Here is a 19300-nt window from a genome sequence, read left to right on the forward strand (position 1 = left end):
GAGCTGGAGCGGCTCTGTTAGAAAAGCAGCCGGGCTGGCTGGCAAGGCTCCAGGTGGGGGAGATTCCCCATGCTCCAGGTGAGCTGTTCCAGTGATGAATTACCCTCCGGGTTAACAACGTGCGTCTCCTTCCCCGGCTGGATTTGTCGGGCTCCAGCCTCCCGCCCTGGGATCTGGCTCTGCTTCCGTCTGGCAGCGTGCAGAGCTGGAGAGGTTGGTCCGTCCCTGTTCTTCCCTGGCCCGTCCCACTCGGGTGGACCTCCGCTGCTGAGGAGACAAGATGGGAGGCCGGGCGCTCCCTCGGCCCGCACCCCGCCGGCTCCCCTGGGTTAGCGAGTGCAGACCCTGGAGGAACAGCCCAGGTGTGGAGGCATTACAGCAGCTGTCACAACTTCTGCTTTTGTGGTGACTGCTCTGTCTCCGGGCCTCTCTGCACTGCAGCCCGTGAGGTATAAATCGCAGCCACCGTCTTTCCTTTGCATTTGGGGCTGGGGTTTTGCAATGCCGGTTCCTCCTGACTCAGTATAAAGCGGCTGCCGGGGAGGAGTTCTGGGCAGGACGCGGTGAAGGTGGCAGCTGACAGAAGGTAAGGCGACGCGCTTGTCTTTCCTTACAGACGGGGGAGGCGGGGGGTTAGTATAGTGATTCCAGGTGAGGTCCCTTTGCACGGGGCACTGTACCCGAAACATTTATAGCCAGGATTTTGCTGGGGAGGCGGGAAACGAACCATCCCCTTGAAGCTCTGTGCTCGTGTCCCCTGCGTTTTAGGAAGAGGCCTTGTCAGGTTCTGTTTTGTGGCTGCTGGATTCGTGTCCTGCAGCGAACGCGTCCCATGGGCCAGTCACACTCGTGGCACAATTAACATCAGAACATCAGAGTGGCCAGACTGGGTCAGGCCAATGGTCCATCTAGCCCAGGGCCACTAGCGGGGTGTCAGGGAAAGCAGAACAGGGCAATTTTGGAGCCGTCCCACCCCTGTCTTCCCCTCTCGGCTTCTGCCTTCAGCCCTGTACCTATGTGGGACGTCAGTGGCACGTAATATCATGCTGGCCCGGTGCACCGGGGGGGATCTCACCCCCGGCCGTGGCTGCTGCCCCAGGGCTCTCGGTGTCCCCCCAGGAGATCTCCCTCCCAGGGGTGGAATATCGCACTGCCTGGCTTCAGCCTTTTCAATATGAGCCGCTGCTCTTTTCCCCCGGCTGTGGTTATTCCCTTGGGGACCCCCCCCCAACGGCCTGTGTTTAAGAACGTGCCCCAGTGTCCGTCCGTCTTGTGGGGCGGGAAATGGATGAGGTGTTTACACGAGCCAGTCAGCTCAGCTGTGTGCCGGGCGGGGCTGAGGGTCCCATCCTGCACAGAGACCCTTCCCTGGTGTGGCGGGGAGCCCTGTGCATGCGGGGCCGGGGCCGGGTGGGGGGGTTGCAGGATTAACACGAGCCTTCAAACAGTTACACGTCCATTTCGTGCATAAAGTGACATTGGGCCCAGCCTCCTCTGCTGCCCCGACCCAGTGAAGCCGTGTGGTTCTGGGCTGGGAAATGGGGGAACCTGGTTTTAGGGAGCCCAGGCAGGGAAGCCCCCTTCCGGCCTGCCCCATCCCTGTCCTGGGGGGGCTCCTCATGCCCGGCGCTCAGGGAAGTGGGGGCGAACACGCTCTTGGCTAGGAGCCCCTCACAGAGTGCCCAGCGCCGTGGGTCCCAACGGGGACTGCAGGGCGCTGGGGCAGCAGGAATATGAAAGAGCAAATCCTCTGCCCTGCGGCCTTGGGGGAGGCTTCCCCGCGCAGGCCCCAGCGCGGAGCTGGGCCCCCTTGGGCTGCGGTCCAGGATCGGGCCCTGCTGTGAGCTCAGTGACAGGTTATTTTAGGGGCACAGTATTTCCCCTCCCCTCTGGCTCCTTTCACTCCCTGCACCTCACCCCCAGCCCACAAACCATCCCGGGCGGCTCCCCTGCCTCTGATGGATGCCCCCCATCCCGTCACACAGCACCAAGGTCTCCCGTGGCGTTAGAACCCCCCCGAGTCTCTCCAATCCCCTGGGGGCTCGGTCCCCACCCCCCGCCAGGCCTGCGGATGACCCCTCCCTGAACCGGGGCTCCCCCGGCTGCCTTCCCCGGCACAGACAGGGCTTCCTGCATGGCCGGCCAGTGCTGGGGATTAAACCTGAGCTCACCCAGCAGCGTCCCGCCGGCCCCCAGCCTGGCCTGGGCACCAGCCAGCACCTTAGCAAAGGGCTTATTTCACAGAGATGCTGTGGGACGTATTCGCCCTAATGGGTTAACGAGAGCTGAGATCTTACATCAGGCTGCAGGTTCCTCCTGCTGTCGGACACTGCCCGGTCACTGAACCGTTGCCCACCTCCCAGTCCCGTGCATTTCTCTTCCTCTTCCCCGGCGTGGGAGGCGGTGCCGTGATCTCATGTGGACACACGGGGAGCTGAGCCAGAGAGGCTGGGGAGCAGAGGGATTGCTGCTGCGTTTCACAAGAGTCCTGCAGGACCAGCCGCTCTCAGCCCCAAAGAGAAACTGAGGCCTAGCGCCGCCGAGGTACCGGGGCTCCGAACTTCCACTGCTTTCAGGGGGAGCCTGTCCTGAAATCTCGGCCCCTGTGAGGAGCTGGGCGGAAGTGACTTCACGCAGGTACCTCTACGCTGAGGTGAAAGACCCGCACCCTGGCTGTGGCTGGCCCCGGCTGGCAGGGCTGTAAAACTGCAGTGTAGACGTGTGGGCTCGGGCCGGAGCCCAGGCTCTGAGACCCCCCACTCGCGGGATCTCAGGAGGCGGCTCCAGCCCGAGCCCGAGTATCTACACTGCAGTTTTTAGCCCGGTGGCCTGAACCCCACCAGCCCAAGTCAGCTGAGCCGGGCTGAGACTCCGTGCGGTGGGGTTTTTATTGCCGTGTGGACGTAGCTACGGTGCCTATGGGGGAGCCTGGAGTTTAATCTGACCCTGTGTCTGCTGGCTAGTCAGGCTGAGCAGCTTCAGGACAGGTGAAATTCCCGCCCCCCCGCCCCGTGCAGCAAGTCCTGTGTGCCTGCCCCATCTCCGCTTAGCCCTGTTTCACAGTGACCAGCGGGACCCAAACTTTTCCTCTCCCCACACTCCCCCGTAATGGGATGTGTCCGTGCCCTCCCCCTCCCCGTCCCGGCCAGGAGCAGAGTCACGGCAGGAGGCCAGGGGCTGCTGCTGGGGGCCGGGAGCGGAGCAGGGGCTGGGAGCAGGGACCAGGGGCTGAGACTGGGGACCGTGGCCAGGAGCGGGGTCTGGGGGCTGAGAGGTGGGGCTGGGAGGAGAGCCAGGGCCGCAGCTGCAGTCGGGGTGGGGCTGGGTGGCGCTCCCTTCACAACCCCTGTGGGGGCTGGCCCAGGCCCTGCTACCCTCCCCCCATGCTAGGGGGCACGGCCCACAGTTTGGGGACCCCCGTCCCAGACACAGATGTGAGCGCTAACAGACTGGGGGCAGCACCCACACAAGGTCACAGAGAACTCGAGAGCGGGCGTGTTCCGTTATCTGAGCGATGTTACTGACGGTGATTAAATCTCTGGGGTATTTTCACCACGGTTTGAGGTCAGTTTGGAGCAGGCGTCTCGGTAATGGCTCCTGAGATCCAGGACCGCTGAGAGGCGACGTGCTGCAGCTTCCTGTCTCCGGTTCCTTCCTCGTACATCTGGTTCAGCAATGGCCTTTACGCTTATCTCTTTATTAGGGCGACCAGACAGCAAGTGTGAAAAATCGGGACAGAGGTGGGGGGGAATAGGAGCCTATATAAGAAAAAGACTCAAAATTTGGGACTGTCCCAATAAAATCAGAACATCTGGTCACCTTCCTCTTTATACCTATAGTCCTCGTTCACACACAAAACAGAATGAATTTACACAGAACATTTTAAACAGGAACATCAAGTTGCAATGCACAAGGAAACAATCATTGCATTCTTTGACTTGTTTTCAAATGCTAAACCTACAGCAAAGTAGTGACCTTAAAACATCTGTTACTACCTTGAAATCAGCCCAGACACAGATTCCGACTGATGCATCTTTACCAAATGGCCCAGAGGCTGTTCAAAAAGGGTGGCTGGCAGGAAATGATCAAATTATACATTTAATACACGCTACATTATTATTTCATTATTCTTTATTTTTAATTTAAAATGATCCAAAATGCAAACATAAAATCCTACGACTACATATCCGCCTTTTGACCCCTTAGGAACAATTCTTGAGTGGGTCATATTTTATATCATTATTTTATAGCAATATACTGAGAGACAATTTGAGCTGGTGGTTGTAACTTAACAAACTTCTTTTTTTATTTAACAGCACATACCACACATTCCTAGCAAGCAAACACAGAACAATATTAACACAACTAGTAATGGGTGAAACACAATAGACAATAGAGGTCGGGGACCAGCCTGTAAAAACGTCGCACCAATGATAGGCTGGCAGGTTTTTTTAGACTTAGCAATTTTTAGCATGTTTTTATTGGCATGTGATATCTGAATGACATGCTGCCCTACATCCCTCTGTGTTTGTTGTAAAAACGGAGTTACCTTTTTTAGTTTGTTCTATACACATGTTCCCAGTGATGTGTCCTTGTGCATAGTTCTGTGGTGACCAGTAGGGGCAAGCACACCCATTTTTGAGGGCTTTATTTCGTACACCCTTCGGTATTTAATATATATATTTTTTTAGCTTATTGACCTATAACCCAGGGTAGTCAAAAGGATCCATGGTCAATTTTGGGAACGGGCTTCCTTTTTATATTTTGATTTTTACAGATTGTTGGTTACAGGCTGTCGGTGAGCAATTTATTACAATTTTGTTTTTACAGCTTGTTGGCGAGTACAATTTATACCAATTTTTATTTTTACTAATAGTGGATTTAACAAGACTTTAACTAGATCACTGTGAGTCGCAAACAATTTTGGCGTCTTTATTTTAATCGGGGGACCGCTTTCGAATGCATATTCTTTGGTCCAGGTTCTGGTGCATGTGTCCGGGAACCAAAGGGTCGGTTCACTACTGGGTATTGGACAGTATCCCGCAATAACTGTTAGTGTTGTTCCTGTCTTAACAGGCTTATTTTACTGATACGGTAATTGTGGATAGCTGGACCTCCAGGTGGTATTCCCATAGAGACCCTATTTCCCAGAGGTTTGGAATTCCTGTGGTGCTGATAAGGTGAATCTTAAGTCCGAGTTCCCCTTCCCAGGCAGACAGATTGGTATTTCCTAAGGGTTTTAGGAGCTGGCTAGTATTTTTATCATATTTTTACCATGAGGATCACTGGATCGCGGGTCGGAATTCATGGCTGGTTGGCAGGGGAGTGAATTATTCCTTAAATACTGGCTTATAAGGAAGGCTACATTTTTTTTCACGATTGCTGTAATTATCTGGGCACTGAAGGTTCCCAGAAGCAGGTAAAGCCAGACCTTACACTGGAGTCTGATTTTGGGTGGATTAAAATGGTGGTGGTTATGCAGCGCCTCATGCTCAGGTTCCGGGATGTTCTTTTCTGCAAAGAATTTAAACATCAGCTATTTTGTCCCCCTTAATAAGTGCCTGTCTTATTTTTAAAGTTGTCAATTTGTCTTCCTTTAACATTTCAATAGGGGCGTGTTGCAGCCTCCTGGTGCCCTTGCGTCTGTCTCCAGTTCCTTCCTCATACATTGAATTCAGCGATGGCCCTTACATGTATCTCTTTACATTCCTCATTCACACACAAAACAACATTAATTTACACCAAACATTTCAAACAAAAAAAAGTTTTTTTAAAAAAAGTTGCACTGCACAGGAAAACAATTGCAGCATTCTTTTACTTATTTAAAAATGCTAAACCTACAACAAAATAGCCTTAAAACATCTGTTACTGCCTTAAAATCAGCCCAAACACAAATTCCAACTAATACATCTTTGCCAAATGGCCCAGTAGGCCATTCCTTTGTGCTATTAAAAAAAATAGCTAGGAAAATATAATCAAATTATACACCACTACAGTTAATACACGCTACATTGTTATTTCACTATTCTTTATTTTTTATTTTAAATTATACAAAATACAAACATAAAATCCTACTACTACATGTGCACCCACTAGGTGTGATGGTGGCTCCTGTCCCCGCCCCAGTGGGAGTGGGGCTGGCACCCCTTGCATGCCCCCGGGTGCACTGCAGGGGACCAGCTGCCTAGCGATGCCCGTTGCCATCACATAAGGAAACAGGAAGGTGCAGGGAGGGCTGAAAAAAGACCAAGTCTCTACAATCGCTAGCGTCAGCAGAAACAAGTTCTCGTTTTTATTTTGGGTGAGATTCATCTTCCCCTCCCCGGCCCTTGGGATGGGGGGATCCCCTCACTGCAGGTAACCCCACCTGAAGCCTGGCCAAGAGAGAGACCTCCCTCCCCTTCATTCTCTGGGTTGCCATGTTCTCCCCACAGCAGGGCAGAGGCCTGGGGGCTTTTCATTCTCTTAGCAATGATCAGCTTGTCTGGGGCGACGCTTCCCACAGAGGGGCTGGGTGGAGCCGGCTCCCACACCATCAGCCACAAGGCAGCGCTCCTGGTGCAGGAGTGGCTGGGTCCGGTTCTCGAGTGGGAGAGGATTAAACGCCAGGCGGAAGGGTTTGAACAGGTGCCCAGGAATTGAGGGGGTAGTTTTGAGGTGGAAGGGCTGGGAAACACAGGCTCAGGGGATTGGGGGATAGCATTGGGGGACTCTCCAGACATGAGTCAGGCAACCAAGGCTTAAGCTGCGTCCACACTGCAAAAACCCTTGTCTTGGACCCGCGTCACAGTGGGACTTGGGCTGGGACCAGCTTCTCCGCATGGCTCCTTGAAGGAACCTTATCTCTGTCGTTGGTTCATTCCCTAGTCTCCCCTAAGAGCCTCCTTGGCTTTACCTCGCTGCCATCAGGTAAACTGAGGCACGCAGGACACTTACAAAAATAATACCTATAACTCCCTCCTTCTTCACAGTAATTAGCCACAGGACCAAAGCGCCTAGGGGCGGGGTGGATTTTCCAACACTTGGAGTCTTTACATCAAGTGTGGCTGTCTTGCAAAAAGATCCGCTCAAGCTCAGATAGAAGGTCTGGGCTGGATGCAGGAAACCCTGAGGGAGGGTCTCTGGCCTGGGCTAGGCAGGAACTCAGGGTAGATAGTCAGAGTGGTCCCTTCTGGGCTTCCAGCTGCCACCCCAGTGGGACCCCAGGGCAGGACCGTGCCACATCGGGCTGCAGAAGAGCTGGAGAAACCGGATCCTCCGTGGCTCAGTGTTGCTGCTGCGCCATTTCCAGGGCGATAGCTCCGTTGTCACCCATTGCTCCTCTGCCTTCCAAGCAGGGCCGGCTCCAGGCACCAGCCGGACAAGCTGGTGCTTGGGGCGGCAGATTCCCAGGGGCGGCTTCCCGCCGAATCCCCCCTTTTTTTTTTTGCTTCCTTCCTCCGCCCTTGCAGGTTTGTTTCTTTTGGTTCGCTGCTCCGGCGGCCCTGCAGGGGGCGGCGCGCGGAGGAGGGGAGCTGCTGGGAGCGGTGCCAGGGCTGCAGCCAGCCCGGCACGCAGCCCGGGTCCTTCCCTGCCCGCCCCCCGGAGCGGCGGGGGGGGGGCCGCATGGCGAGCGCCCCGCGTAAGGGAGCCCCGGCCGCCCCCCTTCTCTCCCCGCCCCCCAGCTGGGGTGTGCGCTCCGCTGCCCGGGGGCTGCAGGGCGGGGAGTCCCCCTGCCCCCCCCCCCCCCCGCTGGGGTGCGCGCTCCGCTGCCCGGGGGCTGCAGGGCGGGGAGTCCCCCTGCCCCCCCCCCAGCTGGGGTGCGCGCTCCGCTGCCCGGGGGCTGCAGGGCGGGGAGTCCCCCTGCCCCCCCCCCCGCTGGGGTGCGCGCTCCGCTGCCCGGGGGCTGCAGGGCGGGGCGTCCCCCTGCCCTCCCCCAGCTGGGGTGTGCGCTCCGCTGCCCGGGGGCTGCAGGGCGGGGAGTCCCCCTGCCCCCCCCCCAGCTGGGGTGCGCGCTCCGCTGCCCGGGGGCTGCAGGGCTGGGAGTCCCCCTGCCCCCCCCCCAGCTGGGGTGCGCGCTCCGCTGCCCGGGGGCTGCAGGGCTGGGGGTCCCCCTGCCCCCCCCAGCTGGGGTGTGCGCTCCGCTGCCCGGGGGCTGCAGGGCGGGGAGTCCCCCTGCCCCCCCCCAGCTGGGGTGTGCGCTCCGCTGCCCGGGGGCTGCAGGGCGGGGAGTCCCCCTGCCCCCCCCCAGCTGGGGTGTGGGCTCCGCTGCCCGGGGGCTGCAGGGCGGGGAGTCCCGCTGCACCCGCGCTCCCGCCGCCCCGCAGGGATTTTGTTTTGTTTTGTTTTTTCTTCCCTTCGCCGCTCTGGCCGGCGGGGCAGTTTGTTTCCCCCCCCCCCCCGCTGCTCTGGTCGGCAGGTTTGTTTCACCCCCCCCCCCCCCCCCCGCTGCTCTGGTCGGCAGGTTTGTTTCACACACCCCCCCCCCACACCCCGCCCCCCCGGCCGGCAGTTTTTTTTCACCCCCCCCCCCCCCCCCCCGCTGCTCTGGTCGGCAGGTTTGTTTCACACACACACGGTTTGTTGCACCCCCCCCCCCCCCCGCTGCTCTGGTCGGCAGGTTTGTTTCCAGGTTTGTTTCACCCCCCCCCCCCCCCCGCTCTGGTCGGCAGGTTTGTTTCAGGTCCCCCCCCACGTGGCTGCTCCGGCCCCCGCCCCTTCATTGCTACGACCGGACCGGCCAGCAGGTTGGTCCCCCCCCCCCCCCTTGCTGCTCAGGCTGGCTGGCAGGTTCGTTCTCCCCCGCCCCTTCGCCGCCCCGGCCGAGCGGCAGGTTTGTCGTCCCCCCCCCCACGCCCTCCGCTGCTCCGGGCCCCCGTGCAGGTGGGGTTTTGTTTGTTTGTTTTGTGGCTTGTGGCAGCAAAAAAGCCAGAGCCACGGAAACGCGCCTGCTGCCCTAAGGGCACAGACTGCCCCCCTCCCCCCTGCCCAGGGCGGCAATTCGGCGCGCTGCTTGGGGCGGCGAAACCTGTAGAGCCGGCCCTGTTTCCAAGAGCCAGGATGCAGCACAGACCGCTAGGCCCATAGCTCCAAAGGGGTACCCAGGGGGACCAGCCCGACAGCCCTGCCCGTGCACACGAGCAGTAGTGCACCAGGGAAACGAACGGCTGCGTCTACAAGTAGACCCGGCTGCCCTCAGAATCCCACCGGTTGTGCAGGTGCAATCGACTCTTGATGCATCTGCGGGCCTAGATGCAGAGAATCACAGAGGTGTAGGGCTGCAAGGGGAGGTCGTCTAGGCCAGTCCTCTGCACTCAAGGCAGGACTAAGTATTATCTAGCCCAGCCCTGACAGGGGTTTGTCCAACCTGCTCTTAACAATCCCCAGTGATGGACATTCCACAACCTCCCTAGGCAATTTATTCCAGTGCTTAACCACCCTGACAGTTAGGAAGTTTTTCCTAATGTCCAACCTAAACCTCCCTTGCTGCAGTTTAAGCCCGTTGCGTCTTGTCCTGTCCCCAGAGGTTAAGAAGAACAATTTGTCTCCGTCCTCCTTGTAACCTTTTATGCACTTGAAAACTGTTCTCATGTCCCCCTCAGTCTTCTCTTCTCCAGGCTAAACAAACCCAGGTTCTTTCAATCTTCCCTCACAGGCCATGTTTTCTAGATCAGCGGTTTTCAACCTTTTTTCATTTGCGGACCCCTAAAAAATTTCGAATGGAGGAGTGGACCCCTTTGGAAATCTTAGATATAGTCTGCGGGTCCGTGGACCACAGGTTGAAAACCACCATCTAGACCTTTAATCATTTCTGTGGCTCTCCTCTGGACTTTCTCCAATTTGTCCACATCTTTCCTGAAATGTGCCGCCCAGAACTGGATGCAATACTCCAGCTGAGGCCTTATCAGTATGGAGTAAAGTAGAAGAATTACTTCTCCTTTCTTTCTTAGAAAATTCCTGCTAATACATCTCAGAGGGATGTTTGCTTTTTTTGCAACAGTGTCACACTGTTGACTCATATTTAGCTTGTGATCCACTCTGACCCCCAGATCCCCTTCCGCAGTTCTCCTTCCTAGGTAGTCATTGCGCATTGGTGTGTGTGCAGCTGACTGTTCCTTCCTACGTGGAGCACTTTGCATTTGTCCTGACTGAATTTCACCCTATTTACTTCAAACCATTTCTCCAGTTTGTCCAGATCATTTTGAATTTTAACCCCATCCTCCAAAGCACTTGCAACCCCTCCCAGCTTGATATCATCTGCAAACTATATACGTGTACTCTGTATGCCATTATCTAAATCACTGATGAAGATATTGAACAGAACCGGACCCAGAACTGATCCCTGCGGGACCCCACTCGTTATGCCCTTCCAGCATGACTGTGAACCACTGATAACTACTCTCCTGGAACAGTTTTCCAACCAGTTATGCACCCACCTTATAGTAGCCCTGTCTAGGCATGGGATGTGTCTTGGGCACCTAGCTTTTGCAAATCTGGCCCTTAAATGGGAAGGGTTTGAAAGCACCTGTGAGCAGAGGGATGAGGGTTTGGGAGCATGTCTTCACCACCAGAGGGCTTGAAAGATCAGTTTTTGGAAGGGGAGCTCAGATCCCGAGCACTGTTCCATGGCAAAACCTAACCGTTGGTTCAGCCCTGTGAAATCTGGTGGGTCCATCAATATTCAGCTGGAGGGTCATGAGCCAGGATGGTGTGATGTGTAACCGACTGAGGAGCGGGTGTTACATAGTCCCTGCTGGGTCAGTCTGCAGGTGATCTGAGTCTGTAACAGCCTCCTGGGTACAGAGGGTGGCTTTAGAAGTCCCCAGTTCAATCCCTGGTCTATCAACCCGGATCACAGACTATCAGGGTTGGAAGGGACCTCAGGAGGTATCTAGTCCAACCCCCTGCTCAAAGCAGGACCAATCCGCAACTAAATCATCCCAGCCAGGGCTTTGTCCAGCCTGACCTTAAAAACCTCTAAGGAAGGAGATCCCACCAGCTCCCCAGGTAACCCATTCCAGTGCTTCACCACCCTCCTAGTGAAATAGTGTTTCCTAATATCCAACCTAAACCTCCCCCACTGCAACTTGAGACCATTACGCCTTGTTCTGCCACCACTGAGAACAGTCTAGATCCATCCTCTTTGGAACCCCCTTTCAGGTAGTTGAAAGCAGCTATCAAATCCCCCCTCACTCTTCTCTTCTGCAAACGAAACAATCCCAGTTCCCTCAGCCTCTCCTCATAAGTCATGTGCTCCAGCCCCCTAATCATTTTTGTTGCCCTCCGCTGGACTCTTTCCAATTTTTCCACATCCTTCTTGTAGTGTGGGGCCCAAAACTGGACACAGTACTCCAGATGAGGCCTCACCAATGCCAAATAGAGGGGAATGATCACATCCCTCGATCTGCTGGCAACGCTCCTACTCATGCAGCCCAAAATGCCATTAGCCTTCTTGGCAACAAGGGCAAACTGCTGACTCATATCCAGCTTCTCGTCCCCTGTAACCCCTAGGTCCTTTTCTGCAGAACTGCTGCCTCGCCACTCGGTCCCTAGTCTGTAGCAGTGCCTGGGATTCTTCCATCCTAAGCACAGGATCCTGCACTTGTCCTTGTTGAACCTCATCAGGTTTCTTTTGGCCCAGTCCTCTAATTTATCTAGGTCCCTCTGGACCCTATCCCTACCCTCCAGCGTATCTACCTCTCCCCCCAGCTTAGTGTCATCTGCAGACTTGCTGAGGGTGCAGCCCACGCCACCCTCCAGATCATTAATGAAGCGATGGAACAAAACCGGCCCCAGCTGTCACGTGAGAACCTGCTGGGGCAGTTGCCCTTTATCATCAATATTTCTCTAGGGCTGTAAATGGACAGAAACTGTAGCTGTTACCAGAGCCCCCCCCCCAAAGCAACGACAGACCAAAGGGGGGGGGTTGGTTTATATTCCCCACCCCCCTTCTCTGCCTTTTTTGCTTTCTCCCCTTTATTAAGGGGCTGGATCCCCTGATGCTGTGAATTGGCCTCCTGGCCCACACAGAGGGCAGGGTGGCTTGTAGCAAGCCAGCCTGTTTGCCTGGCACATCACACTCCGTTGGCAAGTATTGATCTGGCTGGGGAAAACGGCTAACTGGGTTCTGCTGAGTCAGTGAGACAGGTAACACAAAGGGAGATAGAGTTGAGAGAATCTAGGGTGTGGGCTGAGCAGCCCTGAGGGAGGAACCGGACGTTTATTTTCTCTCCCTCTTGTTTTCTGTGCAAATAAAGCCAAATTCCATCCTGGGGCGAGTGCGGACGGTGCAGAGAACGGGGCCTGTGTCTGAGGGCAGGTTGAGAAAGGCTCCCGTTTCCTGTTACACAAAATTGCTCACCGGAGGTAACGTGCCTGACTTGTTGTCACTGATTTCCCCGTATTGCTGCAATGTTGCCGCTGAAGATATTTACCGGAGTGGCCCCGCAACGAAGGGTCTGACTCATGTTCAGTGACTCTGAGAACTTGCTACTCGGGATGGATGGTGCGATCTGTCGGGCGGGACCCGAGTACTTTACAATGGGCAGTTGCGCCCCTGTTTGCCGAGCAAGGGCTGCCTGCTCTGCTCCGCGGATGGATGTCCCCTGTGCAGCTTAGGGGCAGGTTTTCTTGAAAATGTAGCTACCCGTTGGTGGCTTTTCTTGATCTCATGCCTGCAGGAGATGGCAAATAATTTATATTTGTCTTCCCACTTAGATCATAGCAATGTAGGGAGTAGGGAAAGGTTGTCTGGCCCAGCCTCCCACGCTGGATTAAGTATCCCCAGAATCGTAAAGAGACCCAGGAAAGAGGGGGAAATGAGACGTGCTTCGTTTGGGGTTTTTTAATCATGTATCAAGAAGGCCTAAACGATTGTTGGAAAAGGTGGTGGTTTGCGTGTTTTTTAAAGTTAGACACTCGGGTTTTTTCTACCCTGGGAGTCTATGGCTGTCGGGCGAACTAGTGACATGATGACATCACAGGGTATGAGAGACTGAAAGCTGCACCCACCAAGCGGGGCAGGATTTCTACTCAGCCTGTTTGCAGATTTCTGTGTGTTAAGGTCTCTTTAACTCCAATGACCAGTGCACACTTGGGAGAAAGGACTTCTTTGTTAAAAGGTGGCATATAGGTGCCCAAAACATTTATTTAAAAAAAACATAACTTGGCAATGCTCCCCAAGCCCTTTGGCACTCCTGCTAGCTTAACAATATCTGTCTCTATGAGGTCATTTTTTAAAATCATCACGGTCGCAGCCCCTTTTATCTAAGAAGACTCAAAGCACTAATATCAGTGCGCACGAGGGTGACCAGATCTCCCGATTTTATAGGGACGGTCCTGATATTTGGGGCTTTTTTTTATATGGGCTCCTATTAACCCCCCCCCCCCCCGTCCTGATTTTTCACACTTGCTGTCTGATCACCCTAGTGTGCACCCATCTGAATGTCCCACAGCCCAGTGCTGGACTCTGTGGCCCCTCCCCTTTCTAGCCACATAGACTTGTAGGACCGGAAGAGACCCCAAGAGGTCATCTAGTCCCGTCCCCTGCACTCCTGGCAGGACTAAGGATTATCTAGACCATCCCTGACAGGCATTTGTCTAACTTGCTCTTAACAATCTCCAGTCTGTGGCACTCTCACTGCTGGACCATCCATCCTTTCCCTCCGTGGTTTATAGCTGGAGCATCTGCAACAGTTAGAGCCCGTCCTTAACGTGGAAAATGTTCTGGGACAAATTCCCTGCTGGTGGGATTCAGCAGAACTCCCCGGTAGCTGTGTCAATTTGCTTTAGCAAATCTCTTCGGTTGTTTTAACAAGTCTCTGGGGAATTCAAACATTGAGCCAGCTCTGCAGCCGATCGAAATCAATGTAACATAAGCACAGGTTCTGTCTTAACCATCCGGTAGCATTGAATAGTGAAAACGAGACATCTGCTCCAGAATTCTATAGCCTGATGATTTAAAAAATAAATGAGAGACAAGGATCTCGTTCGCTATTCAACTGTGTAGGTTTTAAAGTAATTTCTTCAGAACCCCGTTGATCTGTTCCTGATTACATTCTATACAGGGCTTTTTCCATAAGGGTTGGAAAGACCAGAAACTTGAATCCATCCATCGGTTTATCTAGAACATAAAAATGGCCAGACTGGGTCAGACCAATGGTCCAGTATCCTGTCTTCCGACAGTGGCCAATGCCAGGTGCTGCAAAGAGAATGACCGGAACAGTTAGTCATCGAGTGACCTATTCCGTCGCCCACTCCCAGCTTCTGACAGTCAGAGGCTTTGGGACACCTACGATATGGGGTTGCACCCTGACCCTCTGGGCTATTAGCCATCGGTGGACCTATTCTCCGTGAACGATGTTCTTTTCTGAACCCTGTTATCATTTTGGCCTTCACAACATCCCTTGGCAAGGAGTTCCACAGGTTAACTGTGCCTTGTGTGAAGAAATGCTTCCTTTTGTTTGTTTTAAACCTGCTGCCTATTCATTTCATTGGCTGTCCCCTGGTTCTTTTGTTATGTGAAGCCGTAAATAACACTTCCCTAGGAGACTCAAAGAGCTTGGCTTGTTTAGCCTAACCAAAAGAAGGTTGAGGGGGGATATGATTGCTCTTTATAAATATAACAGAGGGATTAATATTAGGGAGGGAGAGGAATTATTTAAGCTTAGTACCAATGTGGACACAAGAACAAATGGGTATAAACTGGACGCTAGGAAGTTTAGACTTGAAATTAGACGAAGGTTTCTAACCATTAGAGGAGTGAAGTTCTGGAACAGCCTTCCAAGGGGAGCAGTGGGGGCAAAAGACATATCTGGCTTTAAGACTAAGCTTGATAAGTTTATGGAAGGGATGGTATGATGGGATAGCCGAATTTTGGCAATTAATTTTGGCAATTGATCTTTGATTATCAGCAGGTAAATATGCCCAGTGGTCTGTGATGGGATGTTAGATGGGGTGGGATCTGAGCTACTGCAGAGAATTCTTTCCTGGGTGCTGGCGGGTGAGTCTTGCCCACATGCTCAGGGTTTAACTGATCGCCATATTTGGGGTCGGGAAGCAATTTTCCTCCGGGGCAGATTGGCAAAGGCCCTGGAGGTTTTTCGCCTTCCTCTGCAGCATGGGGCACGGGTCACTTGCTGGAGGATTCTCTGCAGCTTGAGGTCTTCAAACCACAATTTGAAGACTTCAATAACTCAGACACAGGTGAGGGGTTTGTTACAGGAGTGGATGGGTAAAATTCTGTGGCCTGCATTGTGCAGGAGGTCAGACTAGATGATCATAATGGTCCCTTCTGACCTTAAAGTCTATGAGTCTAGTCTTTTTCTCCACACCAGTCATGGTTTCATAGAACTCTACCGTATCTCCTCTTAGTCGTCTCTTTTCCAAGCTGGAAAGTCCCAGTCTTATTAATCTCTCCTCATACGGAAGCTGTTCCATCCCCCTAATCGTTTTTGTTGCCATTCTCGCTATCGTTTCCAATTCTAACATAGCCTTTTGGAGCTGGGCCGACCGGACCAGCACGCAGTACTCAAGGTGCAATGAGGCATTCACGGTGTAAAGCATCGGGGTGCGCACACCTTGACTACTGCGTACACCTGGAAACTGCTTATCCTGCCTCAGTCACTGTTGTTTCTGAGGCCCAGCCTCTCAGAGATAGTTAGGTGTGTAACTCCTATTGGGTGCTTTCCAGATGCTTATGGGCTGAACCTCCCAAACACGTCTACGGGACAGGGAAGTGCAGGGCCGCCCGGGGGGGGGGGGAAATGGGGCAATTTGCCCCAGGCCCCCATGAGAGTTTTTCGGGGGCCCTGGAGCGGGGTCCTTCACTGGCTCCGGGGGCCCCGGAAAACTCTCGCAGGGCCTGGGCCCTCGGAGCTTCTCCCACTCCGGGTCTTCGGCGGCAATTCAGCAGCGGGGAGTCCTTCTGCCCTGGGACCTGCCGCTGAAGTGCCCCGAAGACCCGTGGCGGGGGGTCCTTCCGCCCCGGGACCCGCCGCCAAAGTGCTGGGTCTTCGGCGGCAATTTGGCGGCGGGGGACCCCCGCTGCCAAAGACCTCAGCCCCCCTGAATCCTGTGGGTGGCGCCGGGGAAGTGAACCCATGACAGGGGGCACCAGAATTGGGGGAGGGCGGGGGCAGGGGGCCATCGCCCCCCAATTTTAAAAAGTGGGAGCGCTATGCCCTCCCGTTTCTTACTGGCCGTAAGGGCGAGCAACAGGGGGGAGGGGACAGAGAGGAGTGAGTGGGGGGGGGATCTTGGGGGGAGAAGTGGTGCCAGGGTGGGGCCTTGGTGGGTGGGGCAGCACGGGGGGGGGGTAGGGGGGCAGGGCCACAGTTCGGGCACCAGTGGCCTCTCCCACCTTTAGGGACCTTCCACTGCTCCTGACCCACGACCGCGTTACCAGCCAGACGATTCGCACAGGGTCTGTGGCAGACCCAGGAGCGGACCGCGGCTCTCTCGCGCTGTACGTGAACAGCTGGGTCAGGACACGGGGAACATCCTGCTTTCGATGGCTTGCTGAGTTGTGTTCTCCCCCCCCCCCCCCCGCTTATCACCTGAACAGGCCCAGAGCGATTCCTCCAGCATGGGTGACTGGACGTTCGACGGCGATTTGTCTGACCTCTTCAAAGGCTACAATTACACCGACTACAACACCGCCAACCCCAGCGCCGCGGCCGCCCCGTGCAAGCCCGACAGCCTGAACATTAACAAGTACGTGGTGGCGGTGGTCTACTGCCTGGTGTTCCTGCTCAGCCTGGTGGGCAACTCCCTGGTGGTGCTGGTCATCAGCTACAACCGGCAGAACCGCTCGGTGACCGACGTGTACCTCCTGAACCTGGCCATCGCAGACCTCCTCTTCGCCCTCACCCTGCCTCTCTGGGCCGTCTACCGGGCCCACGAGTGGATCTTCGGCACCTTCATGTGCAAAGCCATCTCGGTCCTGCAGGAGGTCAACTTCTACAGCGGGATCCTCTTGCTGGCCTGCATTAGCGTCGACCGGTTCCTCGCCATTGTCTACGCCACCCGGGCAGCCACCGAGAAGAGGCACTGGGTTAAATTTGTCTGCTTGGGCATCTGGGTTTTCTCCATCGCACTCTCCCTGCCCATCCTCCTCTTCCGCGAGGCCTTCTGGGCGCCGCACGGCGGCGTGGTCTGCTACGAGCGGATTGGGGAGGAGAACACGGCCAAGTGGCGGGTGGTGCTGAGGATCCTGCCCCAGACCTTTGGTTTCATCCTCCCCTTGCTGATCATGCTCTTCTGCTATGGGGTCACGGTGAAGACCCTCTTCCAGACCAAGAACAGCCAGAAGCAGAAGGCCATGAAGGTCATCTTGGCTGTGGTGCTGGTCTTCTTGGTCTGCTGGCTGCCCTACAACATCACGCTGCTGGTAGACACCATGATGAGGACCCGTGCCATCGCTGAGACCTGCCACCGGCGGAACCAGATCGACGCTGCCCTGTCTGTCACCCAGATTCTGGGCTTCACGCACAGCTGCATCAACCCGCTCATCTATGCCTTCATCGGGCAGAAGTTCCGAAACAGCTTCCTTAAGATCCTGGTCTACCATGGTCTTATCAACAAAGAGTTTGTCTCCCGCTACGGACGGGGGTCCTCTGCCTCCACCTCTGGCAACACCTCCACCACCCTGTGACGGCCACACAACTCCTCCATCACCAGGGATAGCATCCCACCACTGCTAGTGTCCATGGCCAGCCTCAGCTTCTCAGGGTGATCAGGACCATGCAGATTCTTCTAGCACTATAGCCTCAGTTTACCAAGCCAACCAACACCATCCAAACTCTTTTACCCAGCATAGATCATTATGCAGATTACAATTATGCAGAACACAGCAGCAAAAAGCAGCTACCTCTTACAGGGATAATGCTATGAAGATCTTTCAACCCCTCCCTGCAGGATAATCAGATTGTTCAACTGCCCGTCTCAGCCAGGTCATGCCCATTAAAAAAATAAATAACAACTCCAGACAATCCAAGACTGCATTTCTCTACGCGGCATCCCGAGTTCCCAGTCCCCTCACACAGTGGGGTTAGGAACGACATCAGAAAAACTTCCTTTCCCACAAAGGCGTGTGGAACGGAGAGTCAGAGTGCGGGGTGGAGATAGCCGTCAACGTTAGTGGCTATAAACTAAGACTGGAGATATATCGTGCTAGCAGGAATATTGTCCTTAACTCTGCCCTTGCAGCTCCATCAGCCTTTTACATGCATTTTGCATATTTCACATGGAGAACTGAGTATGGTTCTATATATTTTTTTAGGTGCAGAATTGAAAAATGTAATTTACCAAACCGTCCCTGCGTAACTGTGGTCATCCCGACATTGGATTTGCGATCATTCGTTAAGACACTAAGAGATGCTGTTTTAATGGGAAGGAGAGCGCTTCATGCCCTCGTGGAACAGGAAGGATTAGGGGGTGTTTGAACGTTAGCTTTACATCTGTTGACTGTATCACGAACATGGAATCGTTTTCCTGAGCAGACGAGGATTGCTAGTTGGACGGGCTTCGATAGCTATGCTGATATGTTACCACGATAGGCACTGTAGTGAAACCGTAGCTAGCTGGAGGGTAAGAGGTTTGGATGAATGCTTGATATTTGAATTGTCAAAGTGTCTTTATATTTGTGCACAGTTATGACCTCTGGATAAATTAGAACAAGGCAGGAAAGTTGTTTTTAGAATACAGTGGTGACAAAAGTTCCACGCAGCTGCAATAAGGTTTACTTTCAGTTTTAGTGGTGAAAACCTGGGCTTGTCATCAGCATTTTTCACTTCTAAAAATATAGCTAATAAACTCTTGACTTCTACAGTTTCAGATCCCCGACACTTTGCGCGTTAGATGGCAAATATGTCGTCAGCCAGAGGTTCAGACATTTAGAGGCCAAAACTTTGGGTGTCTAAAACTTGAGGTGACAAAATAGACTCATCAGCAAACTTTAGTCTGGAGAAGAGAAGGCCGAGCGGGGACATGATGACCGTTTTCAAGCACATAAACGGTTGTTACAAGGAGGAGGGAGAAAACTTGTTCTCATTAACCTCTGAGGATAGACAAGACGCAATGGGCTGAAACTGCAGCAAAGGAGGTTCAGGTTGGACATTAGGAAAAACTTCCTGTCAGGGTAGTTAAGCACTGGAATAAATGGCCCAGGGCATAGACGCCAACTTTGTCAGGCACCGGTGGGTGACCGTGGCCCCCTGCCCCTTTCCCCGCCCCTGGCCCCGCCCCGACTCCACCCCTGCCCCCGCTCCCATTCCAACCCCATCCCCAAAGCCCCCGCCCTAACTCCGCCCCCTCCCTGCCC

General features: G+C 54.3%; 1 protein-coding gene across 3 annotated transcripts; it reads left to right on the forward strand.

The window, feature by feature from the left end:
• The first annotated feature begins 330 nt into the window (after positions 1-330).
• On the forward strand, positions 331-18800 carry LOC123378735 (C-X-C chemokine receptor type 2-like). 3 transcript variants are annotated; one of them, XM_045032854.1, is made up of 2 exons: positions 331-449; positions 16544-18800. In XM_045032854.1, exon 2 carries the CDS (start codon positions 16565-16567, stop codon positions 17630-17632), a length of 1068 nt encoding a protein of 355 aa, XP_044888789.1. In that variant the 5' UTR covers positions 331-449; positions 16544-16564; the 3' UTR covers positions 17633-18800. The 3 variants fall into 3 exon arrangements, with proteins under 3 accessions (XP_044888789.1, XP_044888788.1, XP_044888787.1); XM_045032853.1 differs by lacking the exon at positions 331-449 and adding an exon at positions 528-586; XM_045032852.1 differs by lacking the exon at positions 331-449 and adding an exon at positions 2502-2637.
• The last annotated feature ends 500 nt before the right edge of the window (positions 18801-19300 follow it).

The sequence above is a fragment of the Mauremys mutica genome, chromosome 10, assembly GCF_020497125.1.
Source record: "Mauremys mutica isolate MM-2020 ecotype Southern chromosome 10, ASM2049712v1, whole genome shotgun sequence".
Lineage (NCBI taxonomy): Eukaryota > Metazoa > Chordata > Testudines > Geoemydidae > Mauremys > Mauremys mutica.

Excerpts from the sequence above, each read along its gene's own strand:
- LOC123378735 (XM_045032854.1), top strand. The coding sequence starts at position 16,565 with ATGGGTGACTGGACGTTCGACGGCGATTTGTCTGACCTCTTCAAAGGC.